At 43.5% G+C, this 12,512-nt stretch overlaps 6 protein-coding genes across 6 annotated transcripts; 4 read left to right on the top strand and 2 right to left on the bottom strand.

Annotated features, from left to right (window-relative positions):
* Positions 1-8: 8 nt before the first annotated feature.
* On the bottom strand, positions 9-582 carry LOC141811602 (histone H4). Its single transcript, XM_074699622.1, has 2 exons — positions 558-582; positions 9-449 (listed from the first exon to the last, which is right to left on the bottom strand). Exon 2 carries the CDS (start codon positions 417-419, stop codon positions 108-110), a length of 312 nt encoding a protein of 103 aa, XP_074555723.1. The 5' UTR covers positions 420-449; positions 558-582; the 3' UTR covers positions 9-107.
* A 492-nt stretch (positions 583-1,074) lies between these two features.
* LOC141848598 (histone H2B.3-like) lies at positions 1,075-1,747 on the top strand. Its single transcript, XM_074736646.1, is given in 2 exon segments — positions 1,075-1,253; positions 1,256-1,747. Coding segments are annotated over 2 exon segments (471 nt in total). The 5' UTR covers positions 1,075-1,115; the 3' UTR covers positions 1,589-1,747.
* Positions 1,748-2,148: 401 nt separating this feature from the next.
* Positions 2,149-6,305, top strand: LOC141848545 (putative ADP-ribosylation factor GTPase-activating protein AGD6). Its single transcript, XM_074736587.1, has 3 exons — positions 2,149-3,068; positions 4,259-4,348; positions 5,628-6,305. The coding sequence occupies exons 1-3, from the start codon at positions 2,268-2,270 to the stop codon at positions 6,087-6,089; spliced, it is 1,353 nt and encodes a 450-aa protein (XP_074592688.1). The 5' UTR covers positions 2,149-2,267; the 3' UTR covers positions 6,090-6,305.
* An 84-nt stretch (positions 6,306-6,389) lies between these two features.
* Positions 6,390-7,041, bottom strand: LOC141848546 (histone H2B.10-like). The gene has a single exon (XM_074736588.1). It carries the CDS (start codon positions 6,997-6,999, stop codon positions 6,523-6,525), a length of 477 nt encoding a protein of 158 aa, XP_074592689.1. The 5' UTR covers positions 7,000-7,041; the 3' UTR covers positions 6,390-6,522.
* Positions 7,042-7,477: 436 nt separating this feature from the next.
* LOC141811666 (histone H4) lies at positions 7,478-8,061 on the top strand. The gene is made up of 2 exons (XM_074699694.1): positions 7,478-7,498; positions 7,593-8,061. Exon 2 carries the CDS (start codon positions 7,623-7,625, stop codon positions 7,932-7,934), a length of 312 nt encoding a protein of 103 aa, XP_074555795.1. The 5' UTR covers positions 7,478-7,498; positions 7,593-7,622; the 3' UTR covers positions 7,935-8,061.
* Positions 8,062-9,467: 1,406 nt separating this feature from the next.
* Positions 9,468-12,350, top strand: LOC141811730 (putative clathrin assembly protein At4g32285). Its single transcript, XM_074699776.1, has 2 exons — positions 9,468-9,767; positions 10,310-12,350. The coding sequence occupies exon 2, from the start codon at positions 10,352-10,354 to the stop codon at positions 12,203-12,205; it is 1,854 nt and encodes a 617-aa protein (XP_074555877.1). The 5' UTR covers positions 9,468-9,767; positions 10,310-10,351; the 3' UTR covers positions 12,206-12,350.
* Positions 12,351-12,512: the final 162 nt, after the last annotated feature.

Here is a 12,512-nt window from a genome sequence, read left to right as displayed (position 1 = left end):
CACAAAGCTTTGAACAAAAAATAAAATTTCTCGCATTGCGAACGTACTCGATCCGGTTCTGTTCTTAGTCTTTTCTCGACAACAAGGGGTTTAGAGTGCAAGCAGATCTAACCACCGAAACCATAGAGAGTCCTTCCTTGCCTCTTGAGGGCGTAGACGACATCCATGGCGGTGACGGTCTTCCTCCGGGCGTGCTCGGTGTAGGTCACGGCGTCTCGGATGACGTTCTCGAGAAAGATCTTCAGTACGCCTCGGGTCTCCTCATAGATGAGGCCGCTGATGCGCTTCACGCCGCCCCTCCTCGCGAGGCGCCGGATCGCCGGCTTGGTGATGCCCTGGATGTTGTCTCGGAGGACCTTGCGGTGGCGCTTCGCCCCGCCCTTGCCCAAACCCTTGCCGCCCTTTCCTCGTCCCGACATGCTTCGGAATCAAGCGCGATCCAAGGATTTCTGAAGCAAAACGAAAGGAGATCAGCTTAACACGATAAATCGAAAGGAAAATTGCTCGAGAGCAATTGAAACGATGGATCGAAGTAGGCGAGAGGGCTCCGTTCTTGCCTTTCTGACTGCGTTGTTGGCGGAGATGAGAACAATGCAGAAGGATTGGGCCGTTGTGCTATTTATCGCGATGAAGCGAAACTGCTGATCCCTGGTACGGACTCGGAGGTGATTGGAACCGTCGATGACGGAAAAATGGACGGCTGATGACAAGTAAAGGGAACTCCCACGGATAGCTAGAGGATTTTATATCAAAAAGCGCTCCAATTTTTTTTTTTAATCGAAATTTTCAAAGACCGTGAACCGGTTCGATGGGCTATTTTTATTTAATTTTTAATAGAGCAATTTTTAATGAAGAATTTAAAATTTGAGCATTATGCAACACCAAATATGATTTATAAAATATGCTCAACGATCTTGACCGTCGATGCGGTTTACATAATTTCTGAATCCAACGATGAAGACATTGTACACCTCATCGATCCGGTACTGAAACATTCTCCCCAATCACCGCCATCCTCTTCTCCTATATAAACTACCTGCCCATCAATTCTTTTCCATTCCAAACGCCATTTGCTGTTCCGACCTCTCGTTCGTCTTTATCGATCGCGATCTCCCATGGCGCCCAAGGCTGCCGAAAAGAAGCCCGCGGAGAAGAAGCCCGCCGCCTCTGACAAGCCGGCGGAGGAGAAGGAGAAAAAGGCCGCTGCGGAGAAGGCACCAGCTGAGAAGAAGCCCAAGGTCGGCAAGCGCCTCCATCCAAAGACAGCTCCGTTGCCTCTGCCGACAAGAAAAAGAAGAAGGCGAAGAGGGGATCCGAGACCTACAAAATCTACATCTTCAAGGTGCTTAAGCAGGTTCACCCGGACATCGGGATCTCCAGCAAGGCGATGTCCATCATGAACTCCTTCATCAATGACATCTTCGAGAAGCTCGCCCAGGAGGCGTCCCGCCTTGCTCGCTACAACAAGAAGCCGACCATCACCTCCCGCGAGATCCAGACCTCCGTCCGCCTCGTTCTTCCGGGTGAGCTCGCGAAGCATGCCGTCTCGGAAGGCACCAAGTCCGTCACCAAGTTTACCAGTTCTTGAATCGATTCCCGTCAATTGGTTCTCCGTTGATCCTCCCAGTGATCTAATATCTAGGGTTTTTGTTGTCGTTTATGTTAATTGCTTGTTTTGTTAGTAGGTTGTTGACCATGTAATATAGTACTTTTTTTTTTAAAAAAAAAAAATCATAGTTCTCTTGAATTTTATCCTCTAAATTCCTTTTCATTTCCCTTTTTTTTATTTATGAAAACTCGTTAAAATTTTAAAATTAACGGAACAGTCGGATGGAATTGAGTTTGGACTCGAAGCCCCGGTACCTACAAGTAAAGTAGTCAAATGGCCACGTCACCACCCAGCAAGCAGGGAACAAAATTTCACTTGGCCTCAGGAATTTTATAATTTTGCATTTTACCCTTGTTTCGCTCGCCAAATAAAAGTGTTTGCCATGTTTTGACCGAGGTGTAGTTTGATAGCGTTTGAAAATAGGGAGGGTGTATTGAAAATGTGATAACACTTTGGGGTTAAAATGATATTTTTCCTAAATGGGAAGTGTCGGCGGCGGGCGAAAATATTAAGCGCTTCTTTCGCCGTCCAAAGCACACGAGAGGGGAGGAGATAGCCGGATCTCTAGAAGCCTCCTCCTCCTCCTCCTCCTCTCTCTGTCGCTTCCGTTCTCTTCTTTTTCACTTGGATCGATCTCTGATCTGTCATCGGATCGGTCATGGCGGCGGCGTCGCGACGTTTGCGCGATCTACAGGCGCGGCCAGGGAACAAGACTTGCGTCGACTGCGCGCAGAAGAACCCGCAGTGGGCCTCCGTGTCCTACGGCGTCTTTATGTGCCTCGAGTGCTCCGGGAAGCACCGCGGCCTCGGCGTGCACATCAGCTTCGTCCGCTCCGTCACCATGGACTCGTGGTCCGAGATCCAGCTGAAGAAGATGGAGGCCGGTGGGAATGATCGCCTCAACGCGTTTCTCTCCGACTACGGCGTCGGCAAGGAGATTGACATCGTGGCCAAGTACAACACCCGGGCCGCCGCCGTGTACCGCGACCGGATCCAGTCTCTCGCTGAGGGAAGACCCTGGCAGGACCCTCCGGTCGTCAAGGAAACCCTCAATTCCGTGGGCAAAAGGCCGCCCTTGGGCCTGAATGGCGGGAATAGCAAGACGTTGTCGAGCAATGGCGGGTGGGATAGCTGGGATGATGACGGTTTCCACTTAGACGTGACGAGGAACCAGTCGGCAGGTGCTATTAGGGCTGGGAGTGGCGGAGGATTTGGGGGGTCGAAGCAAACTTCCATATCCATATCGACGGAGGAGAAATACACTAGGTCGCAGATGGAGGCATCGGCAGCTAACAAGGAAAGCTTCTTTATGAGGAAGATGGAGGAAAATGAATCTCGGCCTGAAGGGATTCCACCATCACAAGGGGGGAAGTATGTGGGATTCGGATCGACACCTCCGCCTCAGAGGAACAATGCACAAAGCGATGCGCTGCGGGACACGGTTTCCGTCGTTTCTCAGGTGATGAACAATCCACTTGAATCTTCTTTATAATATCATGGCTTTAAGTTCTCTACTTTCTTGCCTATCTACTATCTCTATCTCTTGTAGAATATTTTTCATGGAAAAACTAATTTAATTGACAATGTACCATAGTGCTTACTATTTTCGCATAATTGTGACAACATTCTCTTTATTGCACATTCAACCTGTGCTATACGGTGAAATGGGTACTACATGAAGGTCAAAACTTTTTTTTTAACATAATTTTGCATGCACACAAGTATATATTTATATCTCATTAAAAAGTCTTTGATTTTGTATTTTACTATCGCATACATGTACTTATAGTATTTTATTGACTATTTGATCAGATGCATCAACTTCAATTGAGAACTATATACTCTCAAATACATGCTTTATATTTATTAAAAATATGATTCCTACATACTTAACAGCTTATTGTATTTCTAAAGTATTTGTATTTGTCAATAGAAAAGAAAACCGATAATTAGATAATTGAGATCAATATGATATGTTTAGTTTCATGAAAACGAAATAAATATTAGGTATCTAAGAATCTGTTATTTATTAGAAATTATTATCAACCATTGCTGATAAAAATTTATGTAAAATATTTTGCATATTTTAAATTAACATAAATTGCTATAAAAAATAATTAATTTAGAGTTTTGCCTGCATTCTTCTCTTTGTGGCATATATGGTAATTAAAATGTCTACAAAGTCACATGTGAATTTTTGACTTTTGCAATGACAAACAATGCAAATTTTCAACTTTGAAAGATCTCTTTTTCCACTAAGACTTCTGAATCGCTCTTCTCACAAACATATTGGCAGAGTGTGCTGAAAAAGAAAGCAAGAATCTGAATCACATAACTGATCATCTAATACACTAATATCAACTTAACAAGTGAGGTCTTATTCTCAAATGAATGACCTAATGCATGTGACATATGCATCGCATCATTTTTCCATCAAGTATAGTAATGAAATTAACTAAGTCTGTAATATGTGCTTCTAACACGAACCTATTATTGTATGGTTATCACATTTGTATTAGGTAACAAAATTTGAAGTTGACCTTTCGGTTTTGCCCAATTGCATTTTGTTGTTGTCTTTTGTATTTGAATAAATAACTTACAACTGATGCTAAGAAAATAAATTGACTGACTACTTGCTCATATCAATAGGGTTTTGGCCGACTATCCTTGGTTGCAAGCTCAGCTGCGCAGTCTGCTGCTAATGTTGTTCAAGCAGGAACAAAGGAGTTGTCTTCCAAGGTACTGCTACTTCCTGTACAGATTTTACCGACAGTATGTTGTGCACACGCATTCTACTATGTCAGATACTGCTATTTTATCTTTGTTGTCTTTGCAAGTAGCAGTGAAAAAAACAAAACTTAGTTGCACTTGTGACTTTGGTGGTGTTTCCTTAACAAACAGATATCTGTCAGTTCAATTAATTCTTGACTTAGAGAACTAAGTTCCTACATGATGTTTTTCACTTATTCTGCTTGCTATCAGATTTTCCTTGGCATAACTGTATGGAAAAGTTTGTTTCCTCCGTGCATCCATATTCCTATGGATCCACTCTTAATAATCAGATTAAAATGTTTGTTGAATTACAGCATTTGCTTTAATTGAGCTATTTAGAATCTTAGCCACGTTAACAAAATTGCTATAATATTTTGTATCATACTTCAGGTACTGATTTTTAATTCTAAGGTTAGGCATAGCCACTGTTTTTTCAAATCATGTTGGATCTAGGATTTGCAATGATGGATTGGTTCAGAGTCAAATGGAGTATGAAGAGTTTCATATTCTTCTTTATTTTTTCTATATGTGATTCATTGTGAAAGAAGTTAGTGCAATTTGACAATGTCTCCATTATGATTCGTACCTACTGCAGAGTTCCTTGAGCAAACTTTTTAGGTTAATGGAGTTCATCCAGTCGCAGCACTAGTTACGTTATGGTGTTAACCTCGGATCAAATTGGGATCCTCCCAGCTACTAAATAGTCTAAATTCCACAAATTAGGCATACAAATTATGCTGCAGGATTCAAGAGGACTTTGTGTAACTTGATGTTGGATGACACTTTTAAGGATCTGAAGTAGATAAAGTGAGATTTGATTTGGGTGTCTGAAAGTTTTGTGAAGGTAAGTTGCAGATCAAAGTACTAGCAATTTGTGCATTAAATTCCATTTTAAATGTTTGTTTTGCACCATTTATTCTAAAAGCTCGAGCTATTAAGAAAGACACAAAATTAAATATTTATATTCGTAATGCTCCATGAGCAAGCATACTTGATTCGAAGAGCTCAGTTCATAAATAGATGAGATTTTAGTTTTAACATAGACATATACAATTTCAACCCATGCCAATCTAAGCTTTGCACCAGGTTTTTGTTTAGCCTATCTTAGTTCTTGTTGGTTTGGAACTACTAAGTTTTCATCTGCAACTTGGTTTCGAGTAACTTTATTGATGAATAGGTATACATATCAAACTTGCTGATCAAATCATATATTTATATGTTGTAATTGCTGATTTGATAACACCAGATGAAAGAGTCAGGGTATGATCAGAAAGTCAATGATACAGTTAGTGTGGTAACTGCAAAAACCACGGAACTCGGGCAGAAGACCTGGGGAATCATGAGAGGCGTCATGGCAATAGCGTCGCAGAAAGTCGAGGAATACACCAAAGAAGGTATTGACTGGAAGATCGACAATTGGCCTCGCCACCAGAACCCCAGCAACAACAGCTACTACGAAAAATTTGTGCAGGAAAATTCAAACAATCACTACAACTCCATCAGCTCCTGGGACGACTGGGACGATAAGGAGGTCAAAGAAGAGCCGAGGAATGGAAAGCAAAGCACCGAAGGCTGGGCAGGTTGGGATAATGAAGCAAAGAATGACGACGAATATGGCAGTTACAAGTACAATTACAGTTCATCAAACAAGGGTTCCCAACAAAATGGGCACTCTGTTTCGCAGTGGTCCGAAGGTGGATTTATCTGAGATCGTATCCAATCTTTTTTTCATCTCATTTACGATATATTTGGCGGAAGCATTTTATTTGGGGATTAGTTCAACAATAGCATGCATTTAAATTGGTTGCTATAATTCATATATATTTGGAGATAGTGTCCGAAATTGTTGGCTTTTATTATGAACTGCAACTGCATTTTGTAATCCATACTCTTTGTTTTAAAATTCTAAAATTGGTCTGTGTTATTTTTTGTTTGTCTACTGCTTGGTATTTTTGTATGATATTTGAAGATTTCTCGATAGGAATAAATCATTCTTGGGTTTGTGGACACTTAGATCCTTAGCAATTTGGAGAGGAAATCAGAAAGTACTATATTACATCATCGGCAGTCCACTAAACAAAATCCTAGATATCGAGATCGCTGGCAGGATCAATAGGGAACCAATTTTGACGAAGGCCAATTCAAGAACTGGTAAACTTGGTGACGGCCTTAGTGCCCTCAGACACGGCATGCTTCGCGAGCTCACCGGGAAGGACTAGGCGGACGGAGGTCTGGATCTCACGGGAGGTGATGGTCGGCTTCTTGTTGTAGCGAGCAAGGCGGGACGCCTCCTGGGCGAGCTTCTCGAAGATGTCATTGATGAAGGAGTTCATGATGGACATGGCCTTGCTGGAGATCCCGATGTCCGGGTGAACCTGCTTAAGCACCTTGAAGATGTAGATTTTATAGGTCTCAGATCCCTTCTTCGCCTTCTTCCTTTTCTTCTTGTCGCCAGAGGCAACAGAGCTGTCTTTGGATGGGAGGCGCTTTCCGGCCTTGGGCTTCTTTTCCGCCGGTGCCTTCTCCGCAGCGGCCTTCTTCTCCTTCTCCTCCGCCTGCTTGTCGGAGGCGGCGGGCTTCTTCTCCGCGGGTTTCTTTTCAGCGGCCTTGGGCGCCATTGTGATCGCTTTCGACGGAGGAGCGAGGAATCCGAACAGAGATCCAGATGGCGTCGGGGATGGGAAAGAAACGAAGGGTCCAGTTTATATAGAGAGAAGAGGATGGCGGTGATTGGACCCAACACTTCGTGACCGGATCGATGAGTTGTCCAGTGTCTTCATCGTTGGATTAAAGAATTATGTAAACCATATTACGGTCAAGATTAATTAAGGCCCAATAAGTGGTGCAGGCTATATGGCCCAATAATGCTTTTTTAAAAAATAAAGATGATCATTCATATTTTTGATAAAAATTGGAACGCTTTTTGATATAAAATCCTCTTGCTATCCGTGGGAGTCCCCTTGACCGATCATCGACCGTCCATTTCTCCATCATCAACGGTTCAAATCACTTCCATGTCCGCACCAAGGATCCGCAGCATCGCTTCGTTGCTATAAATACAACAAACCCCACAAGTTTACCTCATCGCTCTGATTTCCTCCGACAACGCAGCGGGAGGTTAGAACAGAGCCCTCTCTCCTACTTCGATCGATCGTTTCGATATCTCTTGATTTGTCGTCTGTTAAGCTGATCTCCTTTCGGTTTGTTTCAGAGATCTGACGATCGCGCTCGAATCTGAAGCATGTCGGGACGAGGAAAGGGCGGCAAGGGTTTGGGCAAGGGCGGGGCGAAGCGCCACCGCAAGGTCCTCCGAGACAACATCCAGGGCATCACCAAGCCGGCGATCCGGCGCCTCGCGAGGAGGGGCGGCGTCAAGCGCATCAGCGGCCTCATCTATGAGGAGACTCGCGGCGTACTGAAGATCTTCCTCGAGAACGTGATCCGCGACGCCGTGACCTACACTGAGCACGCCCGGAGGAAGACCGTCACCGCCATGGACGTCGTCTACGCCCTTAAGAGGCAGGGAAGGACTCTCTATGGCTTCGGTGGCTAGATCTGCGTACGCTCCAATGCTCTTGCTGTGAAGAACAAAATTAAGAACGGAGCCGAATCGGGTCGGTTGCGATGCGATCAATTTAGGTTTTGTTCCAAATAATCTTTGCGTTTATTCTTCTCTGATCTTTTGGCATATGTGTAACATGATTTGAATTTACTGACATTCAGATAACATTTTAACGAGTTTTTTTTTAAACAATGAAATTCAAGGAAACCTGGCGCATAAAATGTTTTTCGATGTGACTTTAAAAAGATGTTTACTTTTAGAAATTATAAGCTTTTCTTTTTGGTTTTTAAGTTTATTCATAAAGAGAGAATTTGGCATTATGGTGATCTCTTAAGTATTTTTTAAACAAATATTTTATAATTTTTCTTTGGTTTGGCGGTAAGTGAATTAAATATTTATGATAATTTGATATGTGAATTGATAAGAATTTTTTAATATTCTTTTAATGCATGTAGGTTTTATGAATAATTTGTTAAATTAAGTAAATAAATATTATGATTTGTTTATGAATAATATTTATAAAAAAATTTGTGAATTATGTGTCTTAATAAAATTTTTATTTATATAGTAAATAAATTTAAAAAATATTAAACAATTAAATAAATTTAAATTTGATTTGGTTAGCTTTATTCTTTTGTGTCAAACGGTTTAGATAGTATTTTATTTCATAAAAAAACCCTCATGGAATTCTCGTGGAGGTGCTAATTAATCTCAAAATTACATATGCACCCGCCATAAGATATTAATCTTTGATGTTGGATCACGAGTGCTTTTATAAACGAAGCAATGAAACAATAATTGATGGAGGAAAGGAATCACTTAATAATTAAGACAAAAAGATGCCGCACACCCACATATAATAGCTTTTAATCGACTTCTCCTCAAATTTAAATTCCTTTTTGAAAAGCTTATAAAGTTTACAGTTTATCATTTCACTCCTTGTTTTTATAAATTTTAAAATGTTTTCAAGTTGAATAAAATTGTAAATTATTTTTTTTAATAAAGTTGATGGAATATTATTTTAATTCATCAATCCTATTAATAATTTCAATTATAATATCCTTAAGGTTATAGTAAGATATTTATATAATTTTTGGAATATAAAAATTTGAATTTTGATCAAATTTAATATTTTTTTTGTTATGGTTCAAGTGTAATTTATTTATTTATCTCTTTATAAATGATTATAGGATGAATTATGTGAATTGTTAAGATGATAAATTTTATTTTTTATAGAAAAGTTTCAATTATAATATATTATTGGATGAATTGTTTTCCATGGATAACCTAAAAAAAGACACGACTTTGTAGGACAATGAATGAAAAAGTAAGTTTACAGGAGCTTAATGGAAAATGTTTTCCAAGTCTTTAGAATTTAGTGAAGTGATATTTACCAAAGTTTGTGGGATTAAACTGGAAAGGAAGGGAAATTAGGGACGTAGGGTGGAAACTGAAAATATTTACTGCTTGTTATTGAAATTAAACCAAGCCCCCCTGTTATTGCTTTCCTAGTTCGCACCTTTCGCTTCGGAGTGCCGTTTAATCGCGAGCTGGTTTTTCGCGTGCCGCCGCTCAACCACGGCGATTTCGGCCGCCCCGAATCTCTCGTCGGATAGCGATTTCGGAGCCGCCGGTACTTATTCACCGCCAGAAGAAGCGGAGGAGTAGCGTCGGTATCTCACTCTGTCGGTCGGCGGCCTGGTCCTCGGTTCTTCGCTGAGTCAACTTCGTGGAGGCTCGGAGATCCGAGGTAGATCGGCGTGCGAGATAGCAGATCGGTGTGTCCGAGGGAGGAATCTCTCGCCAGAGGAGGCTATTGATAAGGTGATTGTTGTTTTTCGTTATTCGATTAGGTTTATGAGCACCATGTGTAGATCTGCTAGTTCTTAGACGTTTGCTACTTCCGCTTGTCTGGCTCTGGATCGGATAGATTTTCCTAGACTAAGGGGCCGATATCAGGCGAAGTGAGAGATCGCCGGTGAAAGCTGCTCCTCAATTCGATTTTTTTTTCTTTCCTTTTTTGTTGGAATTCTTCTGTGAATCCTGTCGATCAACCGAGGTTTCGGGAGATCCAAATCACTCATGCTCTTGACCGCTTTGAAATGCCATGATCAACTGAGGTTTCTTGTGGATTACTTTTTAAAATCTTCTTTGGGAGTGTCCTAAGCATCTGATCCAATTCCAATATGTATGAAGCATCTGATGTTATCTTATGAGAATTATGTTTCCTTCGTCTTTGAACATCATTCCAATCTCGAGTAGCCGAAAATTCAGTTTAGATTGTCTTTGTCTTTAGACATTTAATGTTCTTGATCTACTAGAAGGAATGGATTTCTGATGTGTTCTATAACTGTTTGTTAGAACAGACTTCAAGATTTTGCTTCTTGAGTTCTTTCGATCGATCAGAAATGGCACCCAGCATCAGAAAGGCTCTGGGAACAGTGAAGGACCAGACCAGCATCAGCCTGGCCAAGGTCTCGAGCAACATGGCCCCGGAGCTCGATGTGGCGATAGTGAAGGCGACTAGCCATGACGAGGAACCAGCTAGCGAGAAGTACCTGCGTGAGATCCTGAACATCACATCCTACTCCAAGGGCCATGTCAGTGCCTGCATCGCGACCGTGTCCAGGCGACTCGGTAAAACTCGCGATTGGATCGTGGCCCTGAAGGCCCTCACTCTCGTTCATCGTCTCCTCGCAGACGGAGACCCTGCCTTCCAACACGAGATTCTCTACGCGACTCGAAGAGGGACACGGCTTCTGAACATGTCTGATTTCCGCGACGAGGCGCACTCCAATTCCTGGGATCACTCCGCTTTCGTCCGCACCTATGCTCTGTATCTGGATCAGCGTTTGGAGTTCATAATGTTTGAAAGGAAACAAGGCGGGAGCACCGACCGCCGGAATCGAGCTGATTATGGCGATCATGATCCTTATGCATATGGCAATTATGGAAGATCATCGTTCTCATCCCCGAATGGGGAAGAGAAGAAGCCCCCGACGCCACTGAGGGAGATGAAGCCAGAGAGAGTGTTTGGGAAGATGCATCACTTGCAGCAATTGCTCGAGCGCTTCCTGGCCTGCCGCCCCACGGGCAACGCAAAGCACAGCAGGATGGTTCTGATCGCTCTCTACCCTCTCGTCAGGGAGAGCTTCCAGCTCTATGCTGATATCTGTGAGACCCTGGCTGTCCTTCTCGACCGCTTCTTCGACATGGAGTACCCTGACTGCGTAAGATCATTCGAGGCTTATGCTAGCGCTGCAAAGCAGATCGATGAGCTCTCCGCCTTGTATGCGTGGTGCAAGGACACGGGGGTGGCCAGGTCGTCGGAGTATCCAGAGGTGCAATGCATCAGCGACAAGCTTCTGGAGACACTGGAAGAGTTTGTGAGGGATCGAGGGAGGAGGCCGAAGAGCCCTCCTAAAGAGGCAGCCGCAGCGCCTGCGGCGGAACCGGAGCAGGACATGGGCAGCATCAAAGCTCTGCCTGCACCTTCTGACTACAAGGAAGAGGAGCCACAGCCGGCGCCGCCGACTGCGGAACCAGTCAAGCAGCAGCCACCGCCGCAACAAGCTGACCTGGTGGATCTCAGAGAGAACGGTGTGACTGCTGAGGATCAATCTAATAAACTTGCATTGGCCCTTTTCCAAGGGCCGTCGGGCGGCGAAGGTGCGAATGGCTCATGGGAAGCATTCCCGTCGACCGACGGGGATTCCGGTGTGAGCTCTGCCTGGCAAAATCCTGCAGCAGAAGCTGGCAAAGCCGACTGGGAACTTGTCCTTGTGGAAACTGCCAGCAACCTTTCGAAGCAGAAGGCGGCGATGGCCGGAGGGCTGGATCCGCTACTGCTGAACGGCATGTATGACCAAGGCACCGTGAGGCAGCAAGTGCATGCCCAGGCAAGCAGCGGAAGCGCGAGCAGCGTGGCCTTGCCAGCGCCCGGACGTGGTGTGGCACCGGTGCTTGCCCTTCCGGCACCCGATGGCACTGTGCAGACGATCGGGCAGGATCCGTTTGCGGCATCCCTCAGTGTTCCTCCACCTTCCTACGTCCAGATGGCTGAGATTGAGAAGAAGCAACAATTGTTGGTGCATGAGCAGGTCTTGTGGCAGCAGTACGCCAAGGATGGAATGCAGGGCCAGACCAGCTTGGCCAAGCTGACAAACAGCACCCTCATGCCGAATCCGGCGATGCCCTACGGGATGCCGGCGGCCTACAATCCTGCAGCCGGCGGATACTACTACTATCCACCAACTTATTGAAACTTGTTTCTTCTTCCCCTTGAGAGTTTGTGTTTTTGTTTTAGCTCAGCTTCTTCAGTGCTGATGACCTTCCGTCATAATGTGTATTATCTATTGTTTGTTCTATGTATTGAGGTTTATGAGTGATCTCCTTTTTGTTTTGGCATACCGCTTTACACTTAATAATTGTGTAAATTTAAATGGCTATCAGCATTTAATTTGGCAACTAAACATCAAGAAAACCGCTCGAACAATGTCTAGTCCAACACAGAAAGTTTACTGTACAAAGAAAGATCATAGAAAATGCCAAAAGAATGCTGATAGATCA

The sequence above is a fragment of the Curcuma longa genome, chromosome 17, assembly GCF_044706935.1.
Source record: "Curcuma longa cultivar G26 ecotype Majalengka, Jawa Barat chromosome 17, ITB_CL_G26_1.1, whole genome shotgun sequence".
NCBI classification, from domain to species: Eukaryota; Viridiplantae; Streptophyta; class Magnoliopsida; order Zingiberales; family Zingiberaceae; genus Curcuma; species Curcuma longa.
Note: the sequence above shows the minus strand (reverse complement) of the source record. Positions and strands in the feature narration are given on the sequence as shown.

What these genes read in the sequence shown, in the direction of transcription:
- LOC141811602 (XM_074699622.1), bottom strand. Translation starts at nt 419, where the DNA reads ATGTCGGGACGAGGAAAGGGCGGCAAGGGTTTGGGCAAGGGCGGGGCG.
- LOC141848545 (XM_074736587.1), top strand. Translation starts at nt 2,268, where the DNA reads ATGGCGGCGGCGTCGCGACGTTTGCGCGATCTACAGGCGCGGCCAGGG. An exon ending in CGGTTTCCGTCGTTTCTCAG is followed by an intron (nt 3,069 to 4,258) that starts GTGATGAACAAT and finishes TCATATCAATAG; the next exon opens with GGTTTTGGCCGACTATCCTT. An exon ending in CAAAGGAGTTGTCTTCCAAG is followed by an intron (nt 4,349 to 5,627) that starts GTACTGCTACTT and finishes TGATAACACCAG; the next exon opens with ATGAAAGAGTCAGGGTATGA.
- LOC141848546 (XM_074736588.1), bottom strand. Translation starts at nt 6,999, where the DNA reads ATGGCGCCCAAGGCCGCTGAAAAGAAACCCGCGGAGAAGAAGCCCGCC.
- LOC141811666 (XM_074699694.1), top strand. Translation starts at nt 7,623, where the DNA reads ATGTCGGGACGAGGAAAGGGCGGCAAGGGTTTGGGCAAGGGCGGGGCG.
- LOC141811730 (XM_074699776.1), top strand. Translation starts at nt 10,352, where the DNA reads ATGGCACCCAGCATCAGAAAGGCTCTGGGAACAGTGAAGGACCAGACC.